Here is a 17,143-nt window from a genome sequence, read left to right as displayed (position 1 = left end):
GAATCTAAAAGATAAAGTTATATAAAAAGTACATAAAATAAAAATGTGACAATGAGTGTGTATATGTCCATGAGTGACTGAAAAATTGTGCTGAACACTGGAATTTGACACAACATTGTAAAATGATTATAAATCAATAAAAAATGTTAAAAAAATAAAAATAAAAAATAAACAAAAACAAACAAACAAACAAAAACAAAGCGTAAATACAGGACAGAAATAGACTCACAGCACAGCAAAGGAAACCAGAAATGAAACAAGAAGAAAACCTACGGAATGGGAGAAAATTTTTGCAAGTGAAACCGACAAAGGCTTGATCTCCAGAATATATAAGCAGCTCATACGACTCAATAAGAAAAAAATAAACAACCCAATCCAAAAATGGGCAGAAGACCTAATCAAGCAATTCTCCAAGGAAGACATACAAATGATCAAAAAGCACATGAAAAAATGCTCAATATCACTAATTATCAGAGAAATGCAAATCAAAACTACAAGGAGGTATCACCTCACACCAGTCAGAATGGCCATCATTCAAAAATCCACAAATGACAAATGCTCGAGAGGCTGTGGAGGAAAGGGAACCCTCCTACACTGCTGGTGGGAATGCAGTTTGGTGCAGCCACTATGGAAAACAGTGTGGAGATTCCTCAAAAGACTAGGAATAGACTTACCATATGACCCAGGAATCCCACTCCTGGGCTTGTATCCAGAAGGAAATCTACTTCAGGATGACACCTGCACCCCAATGTTCATAGCAGCACTATTTACAATAGCCAAAACATGGAAACAGCCTAAATGTCCATCAACAGGTGACTGGATAAAGAAGAGGTGGTATATTTATACAATGGAATACTACTCAGCCATAAAAACCGACAACATAATGCCATTTGCAGCAACATGGATGCTCCTGGAGAATGTCATTCTAAGTGAAGTAAGCCAGAAAGAGAAAGAAAAATACCATATGAGATCGCTCATATGTGGAATCTAAAAAACAAAAACAAACAAACAAACAAAAACAAAGCGTAAATAAAGGACAGAAATAGACTCACAGACAGAGAATACAGACTTGTGGTTACCAGGGGGGTGGAGGGTGGGAAGGGATAGACTGGGATTTCAAAATGTAGAATAGATAAACAAGATTACACTGTATAGCACAGGGAAATATACACAAAATGTTATGATAACTCACAGAGAAAAAAATATGACAATGAGTGTGTATATGTCCATGAATGACTGAAAAATTGTGCTGAACACTGGAATTTGACACAACATTGTAAAATGATTATAAATCAATAAAAAATGTTAAAAAAATAAAATAAAATAAAATAAAATTAGTTTGGTTAAAGATTAAAAAAAAGTACATAAAATTCTAAAATATAAAAATATTAAATAAAATATAAAAAATATTTTTAAAATATATAAAATATTCCTTGTGTTATCTATGAGTCTGCACTTAAGATCTGACTTGAAAAAAATGGGTTTGATGTTTAAAAACAAACAAATTGAAAACTACAAGTGTTTTCCACTCCTTTATTTTACCATAAGAAAACAGCACCTCAGAGACTGATATGACCCCAAAATCACACAGCTTATTAATGATGGAACCAGTATCAGAGCTCAACTCTCACTAATTGCAAATCAGTGCAGTTATTAACTACCCTAGCCCCGCCGTGAGTGTATGTAAGTATACATGATCTGTCTGGGGACCTGGGATTTTTTTTTGGCAACGTGATGCACTTTGGGTGAGAAGAAAATAAACTGTCTTCTGAAATCATATGGAAAGCCAAGATTTAATGAATTAACAGTAGAGCACTTTATATTCAAATAGAAGGTTTAAGACAATAGCCAAATACTTTCAAATCTTGGTTTCTCATAAAGTACACTTCTTAATTGGCCTCAAGTAGTTTTATAATGAGTGTTAGTGAAGTTTTAACCAGCAGATATTACTCATTATAGTTCACTGGATTTCTCATCCCCACCTGGGCTAATCCTTGGTCATGCTGCGGGATCTTCGTCCTCAGACCAGGACAGCACAGGTCCCCTGCGACAGCTATTACGAATATAGACATAGTGACAAAGGGAAAACAAAACAGCTCCGGAGCAGGGTCAAGGGTAATAATAACAATAAGCAGAGCTACAAAACTTTAAAATAAATAAGGCTTTTCTCTGTAAACGAAACTACTAAAAGCCACAAGGGCACCTATTTGCAGTAATCCACTTAACAGGCAGGATATCTCCCTTGTCAAAAGCAGGAAGGGCCAGTCCTGGAAAACCCATCAAGCCCCTGAGTAAATGCGGAAGAAAACTGCACTTTAAATTCACGCTATTAACACATCCAAGGGATGAACTGTACAAACAGCCGGGAAGTGATTTGCATGTACGAACAGCGGAGCAGCGAGGTGACTTGAGACTAGAAAAGAGAAAACCTAAAGACTGGATAGTACATCTCCAACACTTTTCAGGGACGTCGGTGACCATCTGCCCCAGATGACATCTCCTCTTGATTGTTACACTTGTCATTTTAAATTACTGTGCAGACATTCTGGTTCCCACATCGGTATTTTAATGATTTTTGTCTTTGTGGGATACCCAGAGAATCTGAAGAACTCTGGGCGGTGGGAGCAAAACGGCCACTGTGATTCCTCTCCCTGAAAACCCATCCCCTTGGCCAAGTGACTCTGCAGCTCCTCCCCAAGAGGTGGAGTAAATTCTCCCACACTCTGAAGCTGGGCTGGACTTGTGGATGGCTTTGGTCAACAGAAGGTGGTGGAAGTGATATGGGGCTGGTTCTGAGCCCAGCCTCCAGAAGGTTTTGAGCACTTCGGCTCTCTCCTTTGGAACCCGGTCCAGGAGCCATGTGGGCGAGCCTAGGATAGCCCACTGAAGGGTGGGAGACCCTGGGGAACAGAGAGAAGTCATTCCTGTTGGGGCCATCCTAGATCAGTCAACCCCTGGCCGACCCTGCAAGGGGCTGCAGCTGGAGGAGTCAGAAGAGACCAGAAGGAAAACCCTGGTCCGCCATGCCCAAACCACCAATCCCCAAACTCGTAAGCTAAGAAAATGGCTACTATTTTGAGCAGCTCAATTATGGAACAGTTTTTTACTTAACTAACGGTATGATGGACTCTGGCTCCTAGACTAGGCCCTACAGGATGAGGTCCTGGAACACGGGATGCGAGAAAACACTAAGATGCTCCCACCCTTTGAGGTTCCCTTTGAACAACAGCCTGACTTCTTTCCATGGACCACCTCCCTCTCCATCCTCTTTATAGCACTATGGAGCTGGTTGTGAATTTGCAAATCTTTTTTTTTTTTTATGTTATACGGATTTTTAACATAAAAGGGTCACGCTGTGTATGTTGTTCTGCAAGTTGCTTGCAAGTCTTTTTTAACCTCTGAAAATCTGACTTCCAGAATATGATGGATGGAATATCCTTCTTATCATCTGCCATGAATGCATTGTGGGTGACACAAAGATAAAGACATTGTAAAGGAAACATTATCTCCTCCCCTCACAGCCACCTGAAACATAGCTGAAGAGGCAAGACTAATACACAAGCAATAACACAAGCATCCACCTGGATATTAAGATTCTAAGTATCACTGAAGCTGGGGGGTAAGGGGGTGGCTATCACAGCAACGGGAGCCCAACGTTGCTACAAATTCTCTACAAAGATACAGAAACACTGGGGGTTAGAGTGCATTAAAATAGTTATTTTAATAACATTATTAATTCTTTTTAGTAGAAAATCCTCTCCCCCTCCCTCATTTTATCTAATAGGAGAAAGATATACAGAACTCCATGGTTCAAAGGGCCAGACTCCTGGAACAAGAGTGAAGGCAGGTGAATGGAAATGAGGGGGTGTGTCTATGAGCTGGTGAATGCTGTCGGCATTTTTCTTGAGAGGAGTGGGGACACTGTTACTCAGCAGAAAGGAGCCAGGCAGGGGCACAGCCTGACGCAGGAGGTATTGGAAGAGCCCATTAACGCCTTGAAGACCTGGGCGGTGGGGGATGGTCCTGGGGTGGGAAAGGTGGCAGGCAGGGAGCTGGAGGGAGCCGTGTGAGGTCACAGCCAGGAAAAGATGCCCTTCGAAGGGATGGACTGTGGGTGTATTCTGAAGACACAAAAAATTGAACCAGATGAGTGACTGAATTAGTATGTATTTTTAAATGATGCCATGGTTTGAAGCCAAGGAAAATAAACAGTGAAGCAGACGGAGGTAAGTTTCTTTGCTCAACTGAGGGAAAAAAAAAATTAGGTAAGAGCTAATTCAGTGATCAGGAGCCAAGCTTCCCAGTTAGGCAGAGTCAAATCTTTGCTCCATGCCTTGTAGCCGAAATGTTTTAACTTCAGCTTCCTCATCTGTAAAATAGGTGTGATATTAATAGTGCTATTGAGGGCAGGGGGGTAAATGAGAAATTCCATCAAGTTGCTGGCACAGTGCCCGGCTCACTGTAAACCCATTTGATCAGTAACGAGGTTCAGGATAGCAAGACTAGAAGCAACAGCGAGAGCAACAGAGTAGTAAGTGGAAGGAGATGTACTTCTGGGGGAAGGAAGAAAATGACCCGGATTCAGTTTTGCAGAAAGACAGACTTTGACCAATTTTCCCAAGAGTTTATCAAGACAAAAAATTATCCTGAGGGTGATTCCAGATTGAGGTAAACTGTCTCCAGCACAGTGAGGAAAGAAACATCTGGATTCCGGTGGTGCCCTTCCTACAGTATTTATTTCCAGTCTTGGTTTCCGCATCTACACGCTTGCAGCAAGACGATGTACTTGAAAATGCACTGTAACTGGACTTACTGTGACTACTCTGTTTGCACTAAATAATGCCCGAAAGGCCTAGAAGTGTTAGTGTAGCTTCCAGCGGTGTCTAACACACAACATTCAGAGACTGGCTCCCTGGCAGGGGACTGTGGCTAACTCTACAACAACAAGAGCAGAAACAGAGCCAAGTTCCGGCTTTATAGCTTCCTGACTTTGTGATGTGGTGATTAGGCAGCCTGGGGGAGGGAACACTGGAATGTGGCTGCCTGGATTAGACTCCCAATACCACCACTTATTTGCTGTGTAAACGTGGGCAAGTTGCTGAACCTCTCTGTTTCTCAGTTGTCATCTGTAAAATGGGAATACTAATAGTCTCTCCCTATCGGGTTGTTATGAGTTCAAATGGGTGACAGGGCACAGAGTAAGCATGACGATGTAAGGGACCGTTCTGGAAAAATCATAAACAATGAGTAAATGTCACCAAGTCTCCGTCCCTGGAAGTTGGAGCCCATGAGCGTGTAACTTCAGGTTCCACATTCTTGTAATGACACCTGCTCCCTCCTGTGACTCAGATCAGCCCTTGTGTCTTGTGAAGGGGCAAGTCACCGAAAAACAGGAAAGAGTCACACGCTCCCTCTCATATGAATCACCCACCACGGTCAGTAAAATCCAGGATTTCAAAAGGGCACTCAGGCTGCCTGCACATACGAGGCCCCTCAATGCAGCTTCTGACACTGGGAATTTTAGTCACGTGGTCAGTGAGGGCCCATGGTGAGAAAAGCCAGGCAGGCTAAAAAGGGCCAAACTGAAGATGCAGAGGAAGGCTGCCCAGAATAAACTCATTGGGGAAGGCACACTTAGGCTTGGGGAGAGCCCGGGCTGTGGGCACTGAAGCCTTAGGGCGTGAGTGGCAGAGGGACAGCATTTCCTTGGCAAGAAGGCTCATTGGTTAACATGTTTGACAGAAAGCCAATCCGAGCCGCCAGGTGATAAGGATGCCTGGTTTACCGGGCATCTCTCGTCCCTCCTCCTTCAGCAGCACAAACAAAGGTATCACAGGACAGGGAGATGTCATTTAGAGATGAACTGTACTGTAAATTCAGATGCACAAAATTGTGGGAAATAGATGGAGGTGGCAGAACAAAGGCCTAGGGGAAACTGCAAGACACAACACAAACACGTGCACCAGCTCCCCTGCGTTTATTCACGAAAACCTTCCTACTTGAGGGCTGAGCTCCTAACCAGTACGGAACAGTTCAGCTTGGAGCCATTCGCAAGTCACTGCTTTTCAAGAGTCCATCTCTCACGGTGAAAACGTTTTCGGTCTCAACTTAATGAAATTAAGAGACGGTGGGAGACAGTATAAAAAAAAAATTTTTTTTTTGGCCAGTTTCCAAACAAAAATAGTTGAAATGACTCATATATTTTATTTTCACAAAACCAGGGACAGAAAGATAAAAAGATATTCCCAGCCCACAACTGAGGTGCCAAGTTTCTGTCAACTGCTTGGTTCTAATTTGGAGAGTTAGAATTAAATGTTATATCTTGAAAAGTGTAGTTTTCAGAAAGGGAGGTGATGTAAGGCTGAACGGAGCAGGCAACTTTTAAGCAGGCATCTAATGACGTTACCCTTAGTCGCTAGTTCTAGATAAGCCTGGAAACTTTCTAATTCCAACTGGAGAATGTTGAGGTGCTTCTTTTAATTCTCCTGTCATGAGGCCCCACGAGGGAAAACACGGGGCTCTGTGACCGTGACTCACCCAGGCCTCCGGTTCATGTCAACCTTGACCTATGCTGAATGCCTCAGCGCCATCACACAACACCAGGGCCTTTTCATGGTCTGGGAGAGAAAGTCAGGGGAAAGAAGTGTACTGAAAAAACAAAACAAAACAAACAAAACAACCCAGGTACCAACTGTATCTTCCACGTCAGTGGTCCTAGTCCTGGCTGCATTTTAGAATCTTTTGAAGATTTTAAAGAAAACACCAGTGTCTAGGTCTTATCCTAGACCAACTAAATCATAACTTCTGGTAGTGGGGCTAGACCCTGGCATTTAAAACAAAAACTTCCCAGGTAGGTCTGATGTGCGGTGAAGGTGAGAACTGCTGCTGGATCAGGGAGAACGGGCAGAGAGGCAGCAGAACCTGAGCACGCCTCTCCCCCGCACGGCCCCGGTCACGCGACCACTGAATCACTTGCCCTGACGTGCAACAGTCTTCTTCTGTCTCCTGGCTCCCAAGAAAGATCTATGCAAATACGGAGGGCTGCAGCCCTCAAAGGCCTGCCTCCCATGCCGAAAGAAACTCGGAGCAAAGTTTCCAAAATCATCTTTTCCGTCAGCCCAGAAAGCCAGCAACAAACAGGGGCTGCCCCAGCCTCTTCCCTGAATCAATTACGGGGCTGAGCCCAGGAAGCCTCGCTCCCAGGGAACAGCATCAATCTTGGGGGACCAAGGAATGTTCAGTGTGGGCTCAGGCAGAAGAGCGGATGACGGTTCAGGGAAGGGGTCTGATTTCACAATCATAGACACTGGGAAACCTCAAAACGGGGGCAGTGGAGGGGGTTGGGGGAGGCTTGAGAGTCCGTTTAAAACAGCATTCCACCAGCGATTTTTTAATCCTACTGGGTTCCCTGAAGTCGTTTTTCTGTTTCGTTTCAGTTGAAGGAGCAAGAAAGACTCCCCTTAATAGCCGAGCAAGAAAGAATCAAGTGTTTTCCATCTCTCTTTTGGAAACAAGTAGGTACGTACACGCTTGAATTTGTCACTGTGCTCCGGGTCCGCAGGCGGTGATGTGGCTGGCACAGAGGCTCCCGGACCCGGTGGCCACAAACAGCTGCACCCGACAGTCCCAGCAGGTGCACGCACAGAGCCAGCTCAAAAATCCACGGCGAGAACAATGGCGCCGTTATGACGCCGAGGGACCGGGCCCGACGCTAGCCATGACTGCCCGACATCTGATGAGGGAAAGAGCCAGGAACTCAGCCTCAGCTCCTGGGGCTTTGGCCTTCGGGTCCCGAGATCACAGCCACAGACACAGCCAGGTGGAGCGCCCCAGGGACAGCAGCTGTCAAGTACAGGGCCCCACTAACCGGAGAGGGAGTGGAATTAAAAAAAAAAAAAATCTCCCCAAGACAATGTATTCCTTTCCTTTCCACACGTCTCCTCCTCCCGTGGGCTGCACTGCCACAGTCACCAAGTTTACATTTACATCCTGATACGCTCACAACACAGAAAAATTACCGATGCATCTCACTCCCCGGTGACTTTATAACAGGTTGCTAGGTAACAGTGCACACAAGTCAGGTTTCAGGACCTCTAGTAAGCCACCATAAAATAGCTGCATGGGCCTTTTGCATAAACAGCAGTGCATTTGTTATCTGTTTTCTTATGCCAATTGATCAGTCGGTAAATACAGCCACTGCCAAATCGTAAACAAGTCCCCATCAATAGCCAATTGAGAAAACAGATCACAGTATGAGGCTTGGGTACACAGTCTTTCACCCTAGCCTACTGACCAGCTTCTCCTCCTGCATTTTTCCAGTTTGCAAGCCTGGCTCTCAGCAGCCGCAGGCCTTATCTTCCGCTCCCTGAGATTGGGTCTGGGCCTCGTTACAGCCTCAAGTGAGGCACTCACAGCTGAGCCCAGTAGAAGTATCACCAAACCTTCCTCCATCACCCCCTCCCTTTTCCTCTGGATTTAAAAACTTTCTGGAGTTCTGGAGTAAAGGGAGTAACCACTTCGTAAGAGTTCCACTGAGTTTTCCCCTGTCTGCTAAGTAAGGACATGTCCCTCCTTCCAAGCTATGCTTAGTGAAGACGCCATTGCAGACCCTCCCTTGGGAAAGCACCAGAAGAGCCCAGAAAAGGAGTCCCTTTTGCTTTCACGTTGGTGGGAGAGACCACGAAGGAAGACCCAGAGATCTTCTGGAAGAGAAAACTAAAGGACCAGCAACAAAAGGAAAACAAGAAGCCTGCATTTCCCCGCGTTTGCAAAGACGTTTAAAGATAACACTCATCTCCCCCCAGGTTGGGATGGAGAAGGGAGAAGGCAGGGAAGACCGTTTAATTCCTGCGACCGGATCATTTCCTGGGTTGGACGTCCTCATTCGCCTTGCAGGGTGCGATGCCTCATTGTAACATCATCACCTCAGTTCATTTCTGCAATGCCTCATTTCCATCCCCTATCTTTCCTCGTTTCTTCCAACCAGCGCTGTGCACTCCTGAGGGGCAAAGATCTGGGGGTGATGGGGCATTCCAGAAGACCTGACTAAAGTGTCACTGAGCAAAGGGACTTCAGAGTGAAGCAGAACCTCTAATTCACCTGGCGATGACATTTAGTGAAATGCGACTCACGGTCCATTTAAAGGAAGGCGGTAACCAATTATTCTCCATTTAAAAGGGTATTGTCAATCTCCAAAGAGCTGAAATGGCATTTGGAAATCATCGTGGAGACTGCCATCTTCACTGAAAGACAGAACCAATTCTCAGCCGACCTTTGCCCGCCCTCCACATCTCTTTTAAAATTTAAAATCAGACTTTAAAAAATGAAGTAAGTAGCAGCACCTCCATTAAAATAAAAAAAAAAACCTAATTACCTCCCCCCAATAAATAAACAAAATAAAAAATTTTAAAAACAGCACTTCCTCAACATCTCTATACCTCTCTATTCAATTCCATGACGCAAATAAATTGGGGGAAAAAAAGGCAAAAAGTAAAAGAAACATCACATATAATTTGACAGTCAAAAGTGATATCAATTAGTAATAAAATTTTTATAACATACTCTATCTTCTTTCTAAAAGGCATTGGGGCAGTGGGAAAAGAATGTTTCAAATTTTTCTTTTAAACTCCACTCGACATGAGTACTTAGGTTCACAGAGACAGAAAGCAGAATAGTGGTTACCAGGGGCGGAGGGGAGGGTGGAATGGGGAATTCTTGTTTCCTGGGTACAAGATTTCAGTTCAGGATGATGAAAAAAGTTCTGGAGATGGATGGTGGTGATGATTACACAACCATGTGAATGTACTTCATGCCAAACAACCATATACTTAAAAATGGTTAAAATGGTAAATTTCATGTAGGTATATTTTACCACAATAAAACATTTTCCATTGGGAAAAAAAACCCCAAACTTAAAGACAATATTTATCACTTGCTCAAATTTAACAACTCTCTAATTCTTAATAGTAGTCTCTGTACATATGTCCTTTTAAAAAAATCTTTCAAATTTAGGCAATAAAAAACCTGAATCATGCAAGACAAATGTCCCACATAAGCAGGTTAAAGAACCCAATGGAGAGACAAGCTCACTAGAGCCCAAGGTCACACAAAGAACCCAAGGTCATCAACCTGCTCACCCTGTGACTTGTCCCCCACCGCGAGAACCCATACAGGGGGAAACCAGAAGGAAATCAACAGTCCTTGTTGTTTTGAGACCCAAACCCTGACAGCCATGCCTACGTCCAAAGGGCTGCAAAACACAGTTTCAAGGAGACAACGTATGAGAGTGCAAACAATTGGAATTTACAGGGACCCTTGAAATCATCTAGTCCTACCAGCTCACTTTACAGATGAGAATACTGAGAGAGAGAGAGAGAGAGAGAGGTGGGGGAGAGAGAGAGGACAACCCTCTTCAAGTACCTGACAGCTTCATGAGAAAATCAGACGCCATCTTAACAGAGATGTCCTGGCTGAACAATGCGGACGCACTGTTGGCCACGTACTCGGAGGGGTCTCTCAGCTTTGTGTGGTTGGCCGGCCTGTCGGTAGCATTCAGAGTAAAGGAGGTTGGCAGGCCGTTATCTTCCTTGGGCTCCTCCTTCACCAGCAAAGGCGAGACGCCAGCCCCACCCTGGCTAGTCCTCTCTGGAGTGCTGGACGTCATCATGGTCCCCACTAGCTCTGTCCCTCCTCCTTCCCTTTGCTGCCCCAGGCAGGCACTGTCACTGAGGTGGGGAGATCCCTTGACATCAGGGTCTGGGATCTCCTCCTTCACCTTGGCTTCTGTCCTCAGGAAGTGCTGATGGCAACGCATGTGGAGTTTCAGGCTGAAGTGGCGGGACGAGGTGAAAGGGCATAGCTGGCACTGAAAGGTCTCTCCCCGGTCCTGGTGCTGATGAACCTGGCGAGGAAGCAAGAAGAATGAGCTAGCCACCACGTGCTCACGGAAAACAGCCAGACTGCTCATCAACCATCTATGCACGGTACAAAGGGCTGGCCCAGGAAATCAAATCACCAGGGGAGCATTTCATTACGTGCTGCAAGTAAGGAGGGGCATCTCTCAACAGAAAGCGGGTCCACGTAGGTCACAACTGAGGATGCTATCTGCCAACAGAGGCCGTTCAGGGTAACCTCCTAACAGTTTACTCATCCCAACCCTGGTTGATGTCTTCAGAGGAAATATAAACCCAGCACAATTTGAACTTGCATAATTACTAGTGGAGGTGGGGGGGGTCAAAAGAGGTAAACTGTCAAGTAACTCCTCTCACAATATAACACACTGCATGGACCCAATTATTACCGCCCAGAGAATTCGCTGTGTTTTGCAAACATAATTTCAATTTTCAAAAAACGCTTCTTTAAATAATTAAGAATGTGGAAAATAACGCTTCCAGGGTATTCCCGTTTCATAGACAGAGAAATCGAGACCCTGGAAGGAGTGGCTGGAGCAAAATCACACCTAAAGAAAATAGAGGGGGAGAAAAACCAGGGGCTGACCCCCACCCAGCAAGATGAAACAGGTGTTTCCAAACGTGGTCCTTTCAGGCTCCAGATTCTGACATCTGCAATGAAAGAACGCAGACTTTTAAACCCAGTTCCAGTCTGACATGCACAATACCTGCAAGAATGGCAAGAAACCTTTTTTCTTCCTGTCACTGCCAAATTTAGTGCCTGAAACAGTGAGGAAATCATTGCATTGGCCCGAGCAAGGCTTCGAGCTGGCCGGTGCTCGGACGCTTGTAACTTCCCCATTCATCTCTGCCAATGCGCTTCAGTGCTGACCAGCTACACCCTGCTATTTCAGGACTGGCCCTCCCTTGAGTAGAAACTGCCAATTGTGCAGATTTGAGCCAAAAGATTTGGGGAGTTGTGTGATTTGGACCCACAAGTGGATGGGATTCAAAACCCAAATCAAACTGACCCCTCATCTTTCACTGGTGACCTAGGCGGGATTTGAACCCGGGTCTAACAAAGGTTAAAGGTCAAAGGTCCCTCATCCACCGCCACCACCTGGCCCCTCTTGTGCAGGCTTCCTTTCCAAGAGAGCAAGTTTTACTACAGCTGTTTATGCATTCTGAGTGCAATCCAAAAGCATTATTCACCAGCCAAAACATACTTTTAAATAATGTTAAGTGACCAACAAAAGCAAAGAAATTAAAAGTTAATGGTGAGATCCTGTCGCTACAGCACCCCACTGTGGCTTTTTGAAAAAAACAAGAGGAGAAATTCTGGGTCCCCCAAAGTGTGAATTTCTCAACAGAGATAACGGGGTATAAACTTCAACTCAGTGTCTGGCAAAGCCCTGCTCATTAAAAGGCTTCCCTTGCCAGGTCGGGAGGGTCTGGGAGTGGGGGATGGGGACACACTCTTTGTCACTGGCTGTTAAGGTGACCAGTCTCTGTTCTTCCCCAGCAAAGGGCTTTCACTCTGGAACAGACTGAGTCATTTGCTTTCTCACAAAATCGTGACGATTCCCCAACCTTTTCTTCCACCCAATTCACACAGAAGCGGGCACCTTGGGGGCCTCGGGTCACAGCCCCAGGGGACCCTGACAGGTGCTGCCAGAAGCTCGCCCCGGAACCAGGGGGTAAATAAAGGTCAGCGGGCAGAAAGCTTCCGAGGTCCCTGGGAGCGAGCAGGGCGGTGGGGCAGGTTCCACTTCAGGAGTGTCCTGATGTCCACTGCCCCAGGAGGGGAGAGGAGCTAATCCAGGAACAGAAGCTCTGGAAAGCAGCTTCTGGAAAAAAGGAAAAGGGCAGAGAGCGAGCCCAGGTTCTAAAATCGAAAAGGGAGTCCTGGATTCCAAAAGCGTCTGTGCCCCAGGACGGCCCAGGGCTTCTTTTCCACCCCATTCTGGCCTGGCTATATTTAGTTGTGCAAAGAACAAGTGACCGTTTAAAAGAAAAACACTGGATTCGGTGTTGACTTTCGCACTGAGAATTTTGGTTGAGCTAGACCATCCCCGGGGGGCTGGAGCTTGCTTTTGGCTTTGGAGGGAAGTCTCTCCCCTGCTCTCCGGACAGAAAAACACTTTCTGGGATCATTCTGATTCTCTTTAGCCTGCATCGGCTTAAAAGCCCCTCTCGGTCTGCTAACGTGAAGAAAACGCTTGACTAAAGTGTGTTGTTCTTTCCAGGTCACGCAGAGACGTGCTTCCTGCTGGTCATTCTGCACCACGAGCACATGTCACCACCCTAAGAGGTGGGATGTAGAAGGCACTGTGACATCATTGGGTCCATCTACTGGTAATAGTCAGACGCAAATGAGGACACTTTAGGAAACATCTCGTCCCCTCCGTAGGGGACGGGGCAGGCTGGGAGGGGGCTTCCTGAGGAGTCAGCCCCTTAGCTGGCAGGACTAAGACTAGAAGAAATCAGCACCCTGACCCTTGCCCCACTTCCTGCCATTCCTTCACCGAGGTTCTGGATCTTAGTCCTCCTCACCTTCACTGTTCAATTTCAGCTAGCGAATTTCCCACTTAATTCCTGTATGATCCCTCATCCAGGAAAGTTGTAAAAGACTTAATGGAAATCTAAGATAACCCTGAGGAAGCGGGAGGCATTTACAGGCTCCTTCCGCAGCAAGCCATAAAAACATTCACATGATATATTAAGGAGGAAAGGCAGGCTTTCAGAAAATGTACAGAGCCTACACCCCAGCGAGCCCTATATTTGTTGAACAAATAAAGGAGAACCCCATTTTTCTTAAGTAAATCTATATAATCAAGGTAGAAGGACAGAGATTAGAATGATAATACTGGTTATTTCTGCGTGATGGGATGAAGGGTCAATTTCATATTCTTATTGTTTATCAGTTTTCCTTCATTTTCAACACAAAAGATATGTCGCAAAAAGAAAAAAGCAATAAAATTTAGAGTCCTTCTTTTCTGCCATGTCATTAATTTATTTCTCGATGTAAATGTCAGTATATATTCAGATGACTTTGGGATACTAATTACCACAGTAGCTGCATTTATTTTTTTTCACGCTGGGCATCATAGTAAGGGCTGTCTGTCCATTATCTCATTTAACCTTTATAACAACTCTGTGAGATAGATCATATGATTATTATCTCCATGAGTGGAAACAGAGGCTTAGAGAGGTTCAACGATTTGCCCAAAGTTCCACAGCTACTAAAACTAGTGGAACCGAGATTCTAACTAAGGTTTTTTGTTTTGTTTTTTTTTCCCCTGATCACACAGTTTGAGATCTTCATCTACAGGCTATCCTGCCCCTACTTCAGAGGCAGGATTCCTTTTTAAAAATCTATCCATATTTGTCGTCTCTGGTGTGCACACAGCAGAGAATACCTATTTACAAGGCCACAGCCATCATATCTCGATGTAGACTATGTTTTCAAAATTTAGCAACATTTAAGTGTGTTTAATCAAAATAAATTATGAATTTTTTGATTAAAGCAAAAAAACAGGCACATCAAATAAAAAAAAACACACACCATCTGATGAAATTAAACTTGCATGAGCTCTTCTCACACTTGACTTCTCAAAAGCTCAACAGGTTAGGACACTATGAGGCTGAATAAAGTAGTAATTTCACACAGCTGTTTTATTGTACTGGTTATTGATTTGTTCTGAAAGCTTTCTAAGACCTCACGACCCGCAGAGCCCTGGCCGCTCGCATCAGTATCACTGTCATGGCCGACCGTCTGTACCATCAAGGCACCAACTCATCTCCCTGGAGTTTCAGGGTCAGTAGTTCCTGCTATTGAAAAACCCAGCTTTTTTTTTCCCCATGAGTTTATAAATAGGTTGTTTTAAGTGACCCTGAGTAGAAACCAGGCTTACAAGGTGTCAGGCCAGATGCAAGTGTTTTGCTCACTGAAGCTTTAAATTTGCCAGACTTGATTTCCAAACACAGTGTAAGGACGTAGTAACGAAAACAAATTTTAGTTTTAAAGGTGTCTCTTTGGAAGTCTCATCCTGCTGCTGAAATCCACTTTGCAGGTGTGAAATATACAAGATTTTACTTTGGGAAGAGGTGACAGAGGATGAGGGGAGTGTAAGTAAAAAACTACGTCGGCTCAGTAAAATTCAACGGACCAGAACCCCTGGTTAAATGGATTCTGAAGATGAAGGCTGTGCTACTCCCAGGAGAAAAAGGCAAATGGTAGAAAATAAATTTACAGTGGTTTTAATTTTTTTTTTTTAATTTTCCAAGCTCTTTCCTAAAGTCAGTGGAGGTTCTGTTTGATCGCACTTTTTTAGAACTACAATTCTAAACAGTGATTACTGATCTATTCAGAAGGATGAGACTACAAGATTTTTTTAAAAAGAGTAAATAGCACAATTATGTAAATACACTATACTTCTTATGGCAGGAAAATTAACATTTTATAATGTCAACAGCCAGACAATGTTGCAAATATCAGTGAAAATGATTGTTATTATTAAGGTATTCAGTGATAGTTAATGAAATTAAATAACCACCATTGAACAATTCTGTGTCAGATCCTTTGCTAATATCACCTCCTTAAATATTAATAACTCTTCCAGATGAACATAGTTGTTCCCATTAAGCAGGTGAGAAAACTGAGTTTAAAGACTCATTTGCTCACGCCCACTTAGCTAGTAAGTTGCACAATAAATGCAGACCTATCAAATTCAACAGCCTGTGTCCTTTAAAAAATTTTTTAAAAATCACTTTACTGATACATAATTCCCATATCATGAAATTCACCTAATTTAATGTATACAATTCAATGGTTTTTAGTATATTCCAGAAGCTCACGCTCTTTTGATCTCATGAGTTTTCTCCTTGAATTTCAGACGAAACCCTCAGTACTAACAGGGTCTACTAAAAAGACTGCTAGATGACTAGGTTTTCCCCAGCTCATGTAAGAGTGACACATAGTCTGGTCAATTCCCTATATGCTCATTACAGGCACAAGCCCTCCAATTGCTCTTAAGAGCACATTGGGGACAATGCCTTTAGATGTTTGCTAAGTGTGATCCTGGGAATTATGACAGCCCAAACACTGACAGCCTCGGGAGGACTCAGTCTTGCCAGGAATGGCCCCCAAGCCTCCCACGGGGTGTATATTAAAGCCCAGGTGTCTTTCAGTGTCCTCAGCCTGCCTACAAGATGTCCCTGGTTTGTAAACTGAAGGGCGAAGCAACAGCAGAAGAGGGCATTCCCTCCAGGAAGGGGAGCAGGTCCAGCAGCCCTTTGGGTACCTGTCCTCCCCTGCTTCCTGCCCTCCCCCATCTTTTTGTCCGAGTGCCCCAAAATCCATCCCCATGCAAGGCCTGGGGAGGCTGCTGCTTCCCAACAGAAAAGGATGTTCTACGTTATATCTATTGTAGTTTGAAGCTTCTCGCTGCCTTTAAGTTCTGCACTGTGAAATGCACATGAAGACACCTACAAGGAGATCCCTTTCCATGTGCCTCATCCGCACTGCATTCTGCCTTTCAACACTGAGCACTGCCATCCACAGGCTCCACCCATGGCCCCACTCCTGCCTTGAAGGCTCTGGCACGGGGGACCATGCGCAAGGGCCCTGGCTGTGCCCGCGTCTGTGGGAGCCCCGTCCGCAGGTGGCTTACCTTCATGTGGGATTTGAGATTGTCCTTGCGAGCACATCGGAATGGACAGAGCGGACACTGATGACTTTTTAAACCTGTGTGTATCACCATGTGCCGCTTCCAGTAACTCTTCCTTTTTATAACCAAACCACATATGGGACACTGGAAAGGCTTTCCGCTTTCCTCTTCTGAGGCTTCGAAGAAGGAAAGAGACAGGAAAATTAAGGAAAACAAAAAGGTACATTGCATCCAGCACTAATACACATGCATCACTCTATAAAGAACACTAATGGATAAAGAGGATGTGGTATGTGTGTGTGTATATATATATATATATACACACACACACACACACATATGCACACAATGGAATACTACTCGGCCATAAAAAATAATAAAACAATGCCATTTGCAGCAACATGGATGGACCTAGAGATCATCATAGTAAGTGAAGTAAGTCAGACAGAGAAAGAAAAATACCATATGATATCACTTACGTGTGGAACCAAAAAAAAAAAAAAGACACAAAGGACACAAGTGAACTTATTTACAAACTTTTGATTACCAGGGGGAAAGGGGGTGGGGAGGGATAAACTGGGAGTT

General features: G+C 44.5%; 1 protein-coding gene across 3 annotated transcripts in view; it reads right to left on the bottom strand.

Moving 5' to 3' along the window:
* Positions 1-17,143, bottom strand: part of ZNF827 (zinc finger protein 827) — a 170,234-nt gene that overhangs the window by 110,047 nt on the left and 43,044 nt on the right. For all 3 annotated transcript variants that reach the window (XM_031465236.2, XM_010982657.3, XM_031465263.2), the window contains exons 3-4: positions 16,562-16,734; positions 10,420-10,900 (exon numbers count right to left, since the gene is read on the bottom strand). In XM_031465236.2, the coding sequence (XP_031321096.2) occupies positions 10,420-10,900; positions 16,562-16,734 (654 nt within the window). The remainder of the gene's footprint in view (positions 1-10,419; positions 10,901-16,561; positions 16,735-17,143) is intronic.

The sequence above is a fragment of the Camelus dromedarius genome, chromosome 1 (assembly GCF_036321535.1).
Source record: "Camelus dromedarius isolate mCamDro1 chromosome 1, mCamDro1.pat, whole genome shotgun sequence".
NCBI lineage: Eukaryota > Metazoa > Chordata > Mammalia > Artiodactyla > Camelidae > Camelus > Camelus dromedarius.
Note: the sequence above shows the minus strand (reverse complement) of the source record. Positions and strands in the feature narration are given on the sequence as shown.